Raw genomic sequence first — 12,126 nt, forward strand, 5'->3', positions numbered from 1 at the left:
CTTATGCTCAGGGGTGTAAGTGTATGTGAAGGGGAAATCCCCTTTTCCTCCTCTGCAGTAGAATCTTGTCCCTTTTGTGCTATTCTTAACAGCATCCAGCCTCTTACTAGCCCAAAAAGCTGTGACCAATGGAATCTGGAAAGCAAGGGCTTTGGGCAAAAATACAAGCACTGCTGCTGGAAGAAAAGGATGTGTGTGTGTGAGAGAGAGAACTTGCACCTGGACAACTGCCTCCTGATCCCTGAATGGTCCCTGAGAGGTCCCTTACTCTAGCCAAACTAGAGTCCTTTTAGACTTAAGGTGTGGAAGCAGTGAGTGGGTTCTATAGATAAAAATAGAGGGCTGCTTGTGTGTGTGTCCATGTCCCTGGAGTGCATGTGTGCACTCCAAACTGACCTGCAACTGTGGTTGGATAGTATGAGGAACACCATATCAGGAGTTCTGCCAGGATCCCCATAGGGGAGGTTGCTACAAGCATGACAAAAATTCCCTGAGCAAAGTGCATGTAAACAATTGTGTATTGAATAGACCTGGTTCAGAGATGCAGCAGTCAGTCAGATATGGCAAAATAAAGGTACTTTCAAAAGAAAAAAAAAGACAACTCTGATCTTTTCCCACATCTGTGTATTTTGCAATAATTGAGCAATGGATATGTTTATTGAGGTTTTTTTTTTGCTTTTGAAAATAAAGTTAATGAACAAAAATGGGTTACTTATATAGTTGATTGTGGAATTGCTAAGCTTTCTTTACAATACCTTTGAAAAGGAACAAAACTCTGATCTAAGATGAAATTGACTATGGCGTGTAAAACTTAGAGCTCTTTTTTTCTGTGCATGTATGTGTATTGAAGTATTTGTGTGTCCTTGAGGTGAAAGAATAATGAAAATGCCGCAGGGAAACTGATGAAGCTTTTACACAGCTGTCAGATATCTTTAATCACCAGAGACAAGTTTTTAAAATTCTGTTAGGAAAATGTTAAAATAAGCCATATTATATAATTTTCACTCTTTTTTTGCCTGGCCAATAAAACAGGGTGAAGAGAGCTAAGCTCCCTTTTCTCTCTGTGCTTTTAAGAACAGCCCAAATCTGTCAGGAGGAAATATTCTAAATTCATTTAAAAGTAAATGTTTATTTTGGATTGTATGTTTGCTTTAGCTAACTGTATTGTGGGTGGATTTCATCTGTAAATCATGAGATATGCCTGTCTACAGATGGCGACTTATTTCTGTCTTCAAGTCTGTTTGTGCATTTCTTCTCTTGTTAGCTCATTTCAGTATACAAGCAGGAAAATAACTTTCCCAATATCTTTAAGCTTTGGACTTCCCAAATTTTGCCTGCAAACTATTCACCCCACCCCATTTCTCCATCTCTTCCCAGTTTCCATTCTTCATCTCCTACCAATTGCTCTACAAATTCCTATAGAGCTAAAACGATAATAGAAACTGAATGATTCCCCCATGGTAGCTAAAGGAACAACTTTGTCACATTTAAATTAGAAAAAAAATAGTGAATTATAAAAGAGTGAGAAAACTTGATGTTTGCGATGAAAAGACTAAATTCTTTCAATAACAAAGGGTTGTCTTTCAAATTTAGTTTCTGCATGCTCTAGGAGAGGAGAAGTTTGGGCATTTTCAGTTACTTTATAAGCCATGTTCCCTGTAAGGTCTTGAGCCTAATAAATATTGTCTCAAAGGGTCTCTTGTGTTCTAAGCGATTGGGCGTAGAGGGCTGAGGCATTCCTTTCAATGTGCATTCTCCTGTGCTTGCTTATTTTCACCTGCAGATTATCCCCGAACTGAAGTAAACGGGATGGGAAAGTGAGGAAAGGGCTACAGATACACTCCCCCTTCTTCTTTCCCAGCCACCTTCTATGTTGAGTTCTGGATATTCTGTAGTAGGCAATTTCTTAATCATTTTTTGTTAAGGTATGCTTGATTTTTAAAAGTATATGCTTTCTTTGTGGGAAAGATGATTGATAGTTATGTAAATGGGATATTGATAGGAAATGGACAGATTGTATAGTGTGTAATGTGTGTATGTATCAGGATCTGAGTGATTTCTCTCTTTTGCATTCTGGTTCTAGCCAAAGGATCAAAGATTTTAAGTTTGGCATGCTTCTGCTTAATATAATTTAAGATCTAATAAAGTATATGCATTTGGAACTCCTTGCTACTACAAAAAGGGGTGGCAAATTATTGTTAAGTGTGAGTACTAAATCTGTTGTCCTTTTCCTTGGAGCAAAGGAAAAGAAGGCAAAGTGTTTGCTTTTTTTAACAGAGCTAGTTTAGTGTAGTTGTTAAGGCACTGAACTGGAAAGTAAAGGAGATTGTGAGTTTAGGTCCTGCTGTGGCTATGTGGGCCAGCTGGATGACTTTGGGTCAGTCGTTCTCTCTCAGCCCTAGGGAAGAGGCACTGGCAAGCCACTTCAGAAAGAGTTGCCAGGAAGATGGATTCAGCACATAAGTTTGATTCCGCCCCCCAGGAAATTGTTATGTAAAAGTTCATTTAATCTTCATAAGACAAGGGGGTTGTATTAGTATTTTTTCCTGGCAAACATGATGGGACTAGGGAAAGGGGGACTGGTTGGAGGGGAGCCGATGGTCATTTCACTCTACAGCTACCTATTCCTACCTGCTGTGATTTACATTCCAGCTCAAGTCTGGCCTTTGAAATGCCTAACTCTGACTTGTGTCTTTCATCTTCTTATATATATGTATATATAAGCTGGACCTTAGCAAACCTATCAAGTAAGACTCCAGGGAATATTTGCAGAAGACTGGGCATGTATAATGTGAGGATTGAACTTGTTGGGATAATCTTATCATTTCACACAGAATAGAAGGAATTTGGTTGGCAATAACAATATGTGGATGATACTGGGTAAAGATCAAAACAGAGGAATTGGAAGCGTTCATTAAATATATCAACTCTGTGGACATATACATCAAATTCACAAGGGAAGATGTTAAGGAAAATAGTCTAGCCTTCCTGGACTGTGCAATGCACATTAAGGAAGACAGAAGCCTTAACATTGAAGTTTGTGGAAAACCCAACACAGAGATCAATATTTACCTTTTGATTCCCACCACCCACTGGAGTACACAATGGGAGTCCTCAGAACCTTACATCATCAAGCTGAAAGCCTGCCTACCAGCAAAGATGGGAAAGAAAATAGCATCAAGGAAGCCCTCAGAACATGTTGCTATCCCATGGGTCTTCATCAAATTTTTAAAAAGACCCTACAGCAGCTCCTCCATAACAGACAACAGAATAATAAATGAAGCAATGTCATTCCATACATTGCAGGAATATCGGAAAATCTCAGGAGGATCTTCAGCCAACGCAACATATGTGCACACTTCAAACCCAAGAATACAACAGAATAATAAATGAAGCAGTGTCATTCCATACGTTGATGGCACTAAGGCAGAAGCTTGTCTACTCCAAGGATAAAACACTCCGACACAAATTGAACAATGTGGTATATGCTGTACAATGCAGTGAGCTGTGTGCAGATCTGAACATTGGGAAAACAAAATAACCCCTTCATAAATGCATGGCACAACATAGGAGAACAAATCCATTATTAGATTCAGCAGTCCATCTGCATTTAAAAGACAAAAGCCACTCTCTTGAAGCAAAGTCAACATTTTGGACAGAGTGGACCGCTGGTTTGAAAGATGGATCAAAGAGGCCATCTATATCAAAATTGAACAGCTCTCTCTCAACAGAGGGGGAAGAATACAACAACATTTATCTCCAGTCTACAACACAGTCCTTTCAACAGTTCCAAGAAGGCTCCACCCCCATTTGTACCACTCAGGTGACCCTGACAACAGAGATAAACCCCCAGATGGCCTTAATGACTTGCTAAACGAATGCAAATGATCAGCTGTCTGCAAGGAGTATAAATCTTTCCATTCTCCACCATCCAGTCAGAGCTGAAAAAGCTGCATGGATGAGAAGTGAAATGTCTTCAAGGAAAAACCAGAAAGTCCAGTTGCCTCTTGAAAAAACACCTGTGGGAATCCATTGACAGAACAGAACAGAATTCTTTATTGGCCAGGTGTGATTGGACACACAAGGAATTTGTCTTCAGTGCATAAGCTTGAGAGTGTACATAAAAAAATACATTCATCAGGAATCATAAGATACAACACAGTGATAGTCATAGGATACTAAATAAGCAATCAAATCATACTAAAAAACTAAATAATATAAATTGTAAAGATACAAGCAACAAGGTTATAGTCATAAGTAGAAGCAGATAGGTAATAGGAAGGATGAGAAGAATAATAGTAATATACTCTTAGTAAATAGTTTGACAGTTGTGGGAATTAGTTGTTTAGCAGAGTGATGGCATGAGGGGGAAAAACTGTCCGTGTGTCTAGTTGTTCTGGTGTGCAATGCTCTATAACGTCGTTTTGAGGGTAGTAGTTGAAACAATTTATGTCCAGGATGTGAAAGGTCTGTAGATATTTTCACAGCCCTCTTTTTGACTCGTGAAGTATATAGGTCCTCAGTGGAAGGGAGGTTGGTAGCAATTGTTTTTTCTGCAGCTCTAATTATCCGTTGAAGTCTGTGTCTGTCTTGTTTGGTTGCAGAGCCAAACCAGACAGTTATAGAAGTGCAGAGGACAGACTCAATCATTCCTCTGTAGAACTGAATCAGCAGCTTCTTGGGCAGTCTGAGCTTTCTGAGTTGGCACAGAAAGAACATTCTTCTGAAGGGAAATAGTAATAAGGATTTAACATAATAGCATAGAATATAACATAATAGCATTAGTAGAAACTTGTTATTCAAGCATTTACTTGTTATTCTTTAAGCATTTGTTCTCTGTAACATATATATGCTATATTATGCCTCTGTAAAAGAATTTCCTGTAATTTCCTGTATTAAGGCCTCTGAAAAGTATCTAGTATATATCAAACATATGCTCCTGCTATCTGAATCCATCTTACCCTTGTTTTTCTCGTGTCATCTAGAGATTGGCACGTATCTCAAACTAGAGCTAAATACATCATCAGGGCAGGACATCAACTCTTAACTTACACCTTTGATCTGTGTTGTTAGTTCCGTATAGCAACAAGGGGCCAAGTGGCTAATTGGGAGAACAAAGGAATGCCCCAAGGATGAGATAAATGCAAAACTGTTAGGAGGCCAGAATTAGGGAATAAGCTAATGGTTTACAGGGATAAAAAGGAAGCCACATCTTCTCTTAGGTGTGGCCTTCCTCTCATGTCTCTTTTGTATATGTTTGGAATGGTTTACTCAGATTCTTTGCTTTGATCAAAAAAAAAAAAGTCTGATTTTTGTTTTTCAAGCCTCCTTTTAAGTTCTTCTTTTGGCTCATTGTGAGCTTAAGCGTATTGCCAGACCTTACACTTTGTTCTGCTTTTTTTATGACATTTTTAATGTTAGGTGTCCATTTTAAGTCTTGAGATATGATAGAACCTAGAAATGTAAAGGTCTCTACTGTTGATACTGTGTTGTCTAGTATTGTAAGAAGTGGTAATATAGGAGGGTTTCTCCTAAAATTTACCACCATTTCTATGGTTTTGAGTGTGTTTAGTTCAAGATTATTCCGGTCACAGCACAAGGCTAGTTGTTATTGCCAACTGTCAACTAGATATTGACAGTTGGCAATGACAGTATTTTTCTTGGTCAGATCTAAGAAAGTCTTCCATACGAACAGACCATGGCTACCACAATCATTAACAAACTTTTATTGGTGTGCAAAATCCAATAAATTGAATATGCGTAAGTGGGGATTGATAGAAGTTAAAAAACCTTTGATCTGCCCCCTTCCTTTTAACAGCCTTCTGATCTGAAGTCTGAGAAATCTCTCTCCGCTAATAAAATACCACTAATAAAATTCCTTAAAGGCAAAGAATGCTGGCAGATAGCCCTGGAATCTATCATGATTGACAGATTGAAAAGGCATTGGAGTTTTAATACTTGTACCCATGCTCTTATACCTCTGCCTAGCCAGGAAGATCTCTGCTGATAGAGAAGATAACAGAATATTTCCTCTAACTATAAAAGCTGTTTTTCCTGTTTTCTCATGGTCATAAAAACATCTCATTCACACCAAAATTGTATAAACTTTGCTGATGTGTCAGTCTGTGGTCAGTTGTCACAGAAATAAGTTTTGTACTGTTTCTGACCCAAGTAATACCTTCTTCCCTTTTACTTTATTTTTCCTTGAAGAAAGTTTGAGGACCACTGATATAAGGTATATTCCACATTTTTTATTGTTTATGTTAGAAAAGTATTAGATTCCTTCAGACCAAGGTAAAACATAAAACTGGTTATTTTTGAGTCTGAGCTTATAATTCAAAAAGTAAAAAAGAATAATCTGCTTGCAGAGCTACAAGTAAAGCCGTGTTATAATTACCATAAATCATGATGTGTCTTTACTTTCCAACAACAAATCTATAAAAACAAAAGGAAAGTAACAGTATTAATGGTCCTGCTGGTATAAAACTTAATTCTAGATGCTTCAGTAATTCTACAATGAAACTATTTGTTGTAATGATCAAATCTTCAGTCAAAGTAATTCGATGAGTAGTCTCACTGGAGTAGATTCAGTTACAGTTATATGTTGTTGATTTTAAATTTTTACCTGTTATTTTTCTTCCTGAAATCATCCAGGCAACAATCAAGAAATGGAATTTATATGTAGAATACAGGTAATCTTGATTTATAGCCATTCATTTAGTGACTGACCCCGCAAAGTCACAACAGCACTGAAAAATGTGATTTATGACCATTTTTCACACTTACGACCATTCTATGGTCATGTGATCAAAATTCAGGTGCTTGGCAACTGGCATGTTTTTATGACAGTTGCACTGTGCAAGGGTCATATGATCATCAGCTGTAACCTTCCCAGCCAGATTCCGATAAACAGAGTCAATGGAGGAAGCCGGATTAACTTAACAACCACTTGATTCACTTAACAACTGCAGTGATTCTCTTAACAACCGTGGCAAACAAGGTGATAAGATGAGGACAAACCACTCAACAACTATCTTGCTTAGCAACAAAAATGTTGGGCTCAGTTGTGGTTGTAAGTTGAGGATTACCTGTATTTCAGAGATTTATTGAGCTTCCACACAAACCATTTGTTATTGTTTATTGACATATGAAACCTTGTTTGTTTTATTTAGCTGCTTCCATTCTTAAAAGGAATGTAGCAGATGACAAGGAGAAGCTTGTATTTTCTCTTCTGGGTCACAGAATGAACATCGCTCCTCCCCACGTAGCACATCCCATTGCAAGGATGAACAGTGACAGTTGCTCATTGGTACCCTTGTGATGGACTCATACTCAGGACTAAGGAATATGATTTGCATTCAAAAACCTCCAGAATTGATCCCAGGCACTTTACGGTAGGCCTACAAGAAATGCTTCTTGGATTGATAAATCTGAATTAGATAGGCCAAAGATCTGATTTGGTAAAGGTGTCCCTTTGTCCCTGCAATTTTGACTGGGAATGATGGAGAGATACCTCCTTTTCTGCACAGATCTTCCCGACATGTACGCAATGATTAGGTATATAAGGTTACTTTGACTAGAGATATTGCAATTTATTGCCACTAATAATTATTCTCTCTTATACAAGTTCTATCTTTAATCAGTTTGTGCAAATTGGCCCCTCTTTACATTGACATTGTTTCTATAATACTAACAGGAAAATCGGATCTTATAATCCATTCAGAAGCTTTTATTGTTCAATAGATTTTTCTGTTGGTAACTGTTTTCAAATACTATTGTATTTTGAATGTCTCTGTGTTGTTAACTGCTTTATTTATAACTACAATGAAATTTGTACACTTTTCTTCTTCTTTTTAATTCAGTTTTATTTTGTTTATCTCCAATGTGATTTAATCTCCCTCTCCACAAAGGAAGAAGAAAAGGAGGGGATAATTTCTATAGTCACACACCAGAGGTGGTATTCAGCAGGTTCTGACCAGTTCTGAAGATCTAGGAGTGGAAATTTTGAGTAATTTGGAGAACCGGCAAATATCATCTCTGACTGGAGATTTTACAGTATCCTTCCCCTGCCACACCCACCATGCCACACCCTCAGAACCAGTAGTAAAAAAATTTGAATCCCACCACTGTCACACACTCTTCAAGACCACAAATCTACAAGATGGCCTAACATAATTTCTTTTGTTTCTCTCTCTCTTTCTTTTTTGTCCTTTGAAATCACAAGAAAATAATATAGGCTGTGGAACCCAGGGATTGGGGAGAGGACGCCAAGGGAAAAGGAAATTTAAGTCTTCCAGTCTTTCATCCAATAAGCTCATCCATCCCACTAGAGACCTTGATTTCAGTACTGCTAAATCTCTGTGCTGAAGCTTCAAATTAATTTACAAGAAATAAAAGCTACTTAATTAAGATTTGGGTTTGTTGATTTCTTTTCTGTTGGATGTACTCATTTTGGGCTGATTTAAAATCTGCCTGATAGTTTCTGAACTAGATTTTAAAAAAGGAAGTCATAAGAACTGTATAGAAGGTTTGAATAAGATTAAGGGCTGGATTTGAACCTTGTCTTGTGGTTAAATGCATATGTTTGTATTTGTAAATGCTTAGAAGTATGACACACTACATTTATTGTGATTGTGTTTTAAGTAGATATTGATAAGTTTGCGCTACAAATGCAATGCTGCAGATACAGTATATTAATATTTTTTATTTACCTGGACATTTTTATATGGAGTTTATTCATAGGCTAGTGTTATTCTATTTCCTTCCTGGTGATTTATTTATTCATTGCTACTTATCATTTCTAGTTGCTACTTCAAAACTGCTTGCATCCAGTATCAGTGCAAGTTTTGGGGTTAGAGAACAGGAGAAAGCTACCCTTAATCAATCTTCCTTTCTCAGAAGACTCATCTCTTCCTTATTCAGATTTGGTTGCTTACTCCCACTGAGTCCAAATATACAAAAGCATTGAAAGAGACAGCACCAAACAAATAGAGGCTACTGCTTCATCTCTAGGGTGAATCGTGGAACACTTGCAAAAGTTCAGCTATGACAGATGCCCAATGATCCTCATTCCTGATTTGTGCTTTGCTCTTGGAAATCATCAGAAAAAGTGCTTGCCAAACTAAAACACTTGAAGCCCTGTAATTGTGAGGACATTCCTCCAATTCCTTACAAATGAACCTTGCTAAGTGGGTGCTGACCAGGGTAGCTAAAAACAACTCTGTTACTGCTTTGCCCACAAATTATTCTGTGACAAGAGAATTACATGTGTGCATTCCAAGAATGGATGACCTTGTCTTCCACAGGAACAACAATGTACATAGACGTTTTCTCTCTTCTTTTCACTTACCAATATTGTAAGATAAATTGCTTCTCCTGACCACATCTCATATAATCAAGTAATTGTATTTGCAAGACATGGCCTGCAAAACATCCTATATTCTAGTAATCCTATAAATCATCTGGACTAAAAGCTGAACTTTATTTCAGTGCTTGGCAATGGGGTAGAATTCCCCCTCACACCTGAAAGCAATACAGGACAGTTGATGTCATATAAGAACAAAGGGCTAGTTATGAGGGTTGGGTTGGGAAGGAGACAAGACATCTGATTTGTATCCCTGCTAGCAGTTCACCTTATCAACTGTCATCCTTATTTCTTTCACATCCAACAATGCATCTCTCTATCCCTCTATTTTTTATGTGTGTGGAAGTAAAGAAATTGGCTCTTGCTTCCTGCCCATTTAGAGCTTATTGTCCAATGATAGCAATCTTCAGTTAGCCTTTGCTATTTGGTGGTATAGTCTTAAAAAAAAAAGATCCATGCTCATTTTATGCCCAGCTATGGCTGCATATAAAGAGCTTAATGATTAGAGACTAAAATACTTAAATTTAACATCTTTTCTTATTTCACGGATAATTATTTAAACCTTGAGTTCCAAATTATTGTGGGAAGCCAATTAAAGCATTGACCCAATGTGTTTTTACTCTACTTTGAAAGGTAAATTCCATGTTGCAGATCATTGGGAAGATAAGCCACCAGTATAGCAATATCAGCTTAGCCAGGATTCAGTCAGAACTGATCTTCATCCTGGCAGCCTCCTTTACAAGAGCTAATTATGACTAATCTTGCTTAGTTTTTCTGAGATCAGCCAAGATTGACTAATGAAGCTTACCAAATAATAGTACAATTCTAAACACAAATTGGTGGTAAGCTGAAATCAGTAAGACTTAATTATATATAATTGTGCTTCCTTTGCAAAAGAATCATCCATTATTAATAGTCACTCTTACTCTCTCACATTAGCCTCTGCTCTGTCCTAAGCAAGTAGTCTTTCTTTTTGAGTTTTCCATTTAAATATTCAACTGCAGCTATAATTTGAATAAAAGATTGTGTTGTTATGCCTCCATTAAATTGAAATATGAAATAATAAATTCATCTTCTCTCTTTTATCTGACCAGATTAAAAAGAAACAACAAGAAGTAGTAGGCTTTTTAGAGGCCAATAAAATTGATTTTAAGGAAATGGACATAGCCTGTGATGAAGACAATCGGAAATGGATGAGAGAAAATGTTCCAGGTGAAAAAAAGCCACAAAATGGGATTCCTCTCCCTCCCCAGATATTCAATGAGGAACAATATTGTGGGGTAAGAAAAAAAAAGTTTAAAGGGTAATTAAAGGGTAATGTGTTTAAGAATTGCATATACATGCTTCCTAAAATTTGTGAGAAAGAGATTTCTTGATCTAAATTAATTTAGGCCCACCACTACTACAATGCAGGAGAATGCTAACAGTGAAAGACTATGCTAATATGTCAATCAGATGGATAGTTAAACAAGTGACATTCCACAATCCTGTTTTTTTGCTATATTAGACTGGTTTAATCTGAAAAGCTAAGGTAATGTTTATGTACTTTTGTTTCCTTTTTAGGATTTTGATTCATTTTTCTATGCAAAAGAAGAAAACTATATTTATTCATTCCTGGGAGTTGCTCCTCCACTAGGCTCAATGGTATGAATTTATCTTATGGGTCTTATTTTTCTTTCGATTTGTCTTATAAAATTGTTGTACTGTTTTGTTTTATTTTAAAAAAATGAAGCTGCAGTTTCAGATAGCTGGAGGCCACTTAGTTCCACTGCATAGTCCAGTGAGCTCTACATCTCCCAGCTCTCACTCTCTCTTTTAAAATGTATGCATTAAACCAGGGCAGGCAACCTGTAGTAGGTCCTTCAGACAGAGGTGGACTGCTGCTGGTTTGTACCGGTTCCGGCGTGCCAGTTGTTAAGTTTTTGTGCAGTTCGGCAAACCGGAAAATCCCACCACTGGCTGGCCCCGCCCACCCCGTCTCGCCCTATCTTGCCTCTCCTGCCTTGGCCGGTGGCTTGAGTCACACATGCACCCAGTTACTCTCTGCCTCCTTCGCTCGCTCGCCCAGACCATGTGGCCCAGCTGATCTCCATGACTTGCCCGCTCTGCTCACTGTGGCTGCCTGTGAAGATAAGGTGCTCAGCCAAAGGGTCGCCTTGGGTGGACATGGCAACGCTCAGCCGCATTCGGGCCTGGCTCTTGCCATCCTTCTGCCTGCATGCCACCCGCTCACCTCGGGTCAGGGGATGTGCCAGTTCCTGGCTCTGACCTTCCCCGGGGCCTCTGCCTGCATGCCACCCTTCCAGCCCAGAACAGGGCTGGAAAGATGGCTGATTCTCACCATTCCCCCCCAATGAGAATCCTACAGCCACCATCTCTTTGCCAGCACGAGAAGCCTCCAGCCGCTGCTCCCAGCTTGGTTCCAGACGGCAAAGAGGCAGCTGCTGCAGGCCCTTCACGCTGGCAAAAAGCGGCAGCTGTAGGCTTCTTGAACTGAAAAACACGGGCAGCTGCAGGATTCTCATGCTGAAAAAGAGCAGTGGTGGCTGCAGGCCAGTGTCTCTGGGCGGGGTCATATGCAGCAACAAAGGCCAGAAGTAGCCATTTCCTGCTGCAAAAACCTTTTTAAAAACCCTGACTGTCAGGCAGCGAGACTCAGCAAGAGATGAGGCGTTGGAGAATCACTGTTGCTTTGCTGCACAAAGGTAAGTCTAAGGCTCCGACCACTGCTGCTTCGGCCTGCCTGCGTTGCCCCACCTTGC

General features: G+C 38.8%; 2 protein-coding genes across 4 annotated transcripts in view; both read left to right on the forward strand.

Moving 5' to 3' along the window:
• Positions 1–12,126, forward strand: part of LOC113424465 (cilia- and flagella-associated protein 47) — an 851,958-nt gene that overhangs the window by 346,261 nt on the left and 493,571 nt on the right. The gene's annotated exons all lie outside the window — the stretch shown is intronic.
• SH3BGR (SH3 domain binding glutamate rich protein) overlaps positions 1–12,126 on the forward strand; it is a 29,733-nt gene that overhangs the window by 1,897 nt on the left and 15,710 nt on the right. For all 3 annotated transcript variants that reach the window (XM_087966885.1, XM_087966884.1, XM_026673981.2), the window contains exons 2-3: positions 10,459–10,644; positions 10,928–11,008. In XM_087966885.1, the coding sequence (XP_087823011.1) occupies positions 10,459–10,644; positions 10,928–11,008 (267 nt within the window). The remainder of the gene's footprint in view (positions 1–10,458; positions 10,645–10,927; positions 11,009–12,126) is intronic.

Source organism: Notechis scutatus, chromosome 5 (genome assembly GCF_049901735.1).
Source record: "Notechis scutatus isolate UNSWTSFEM ecotype Mainland chromosome 5, rNotScu1.2, whole genome shotgun sequence".
Lineage (NCBI taxonomy): Eukaryota > Metazoa > Chordata > Lepidosauria > Squamata > Elapidae > Notechis > Notechis scutatus.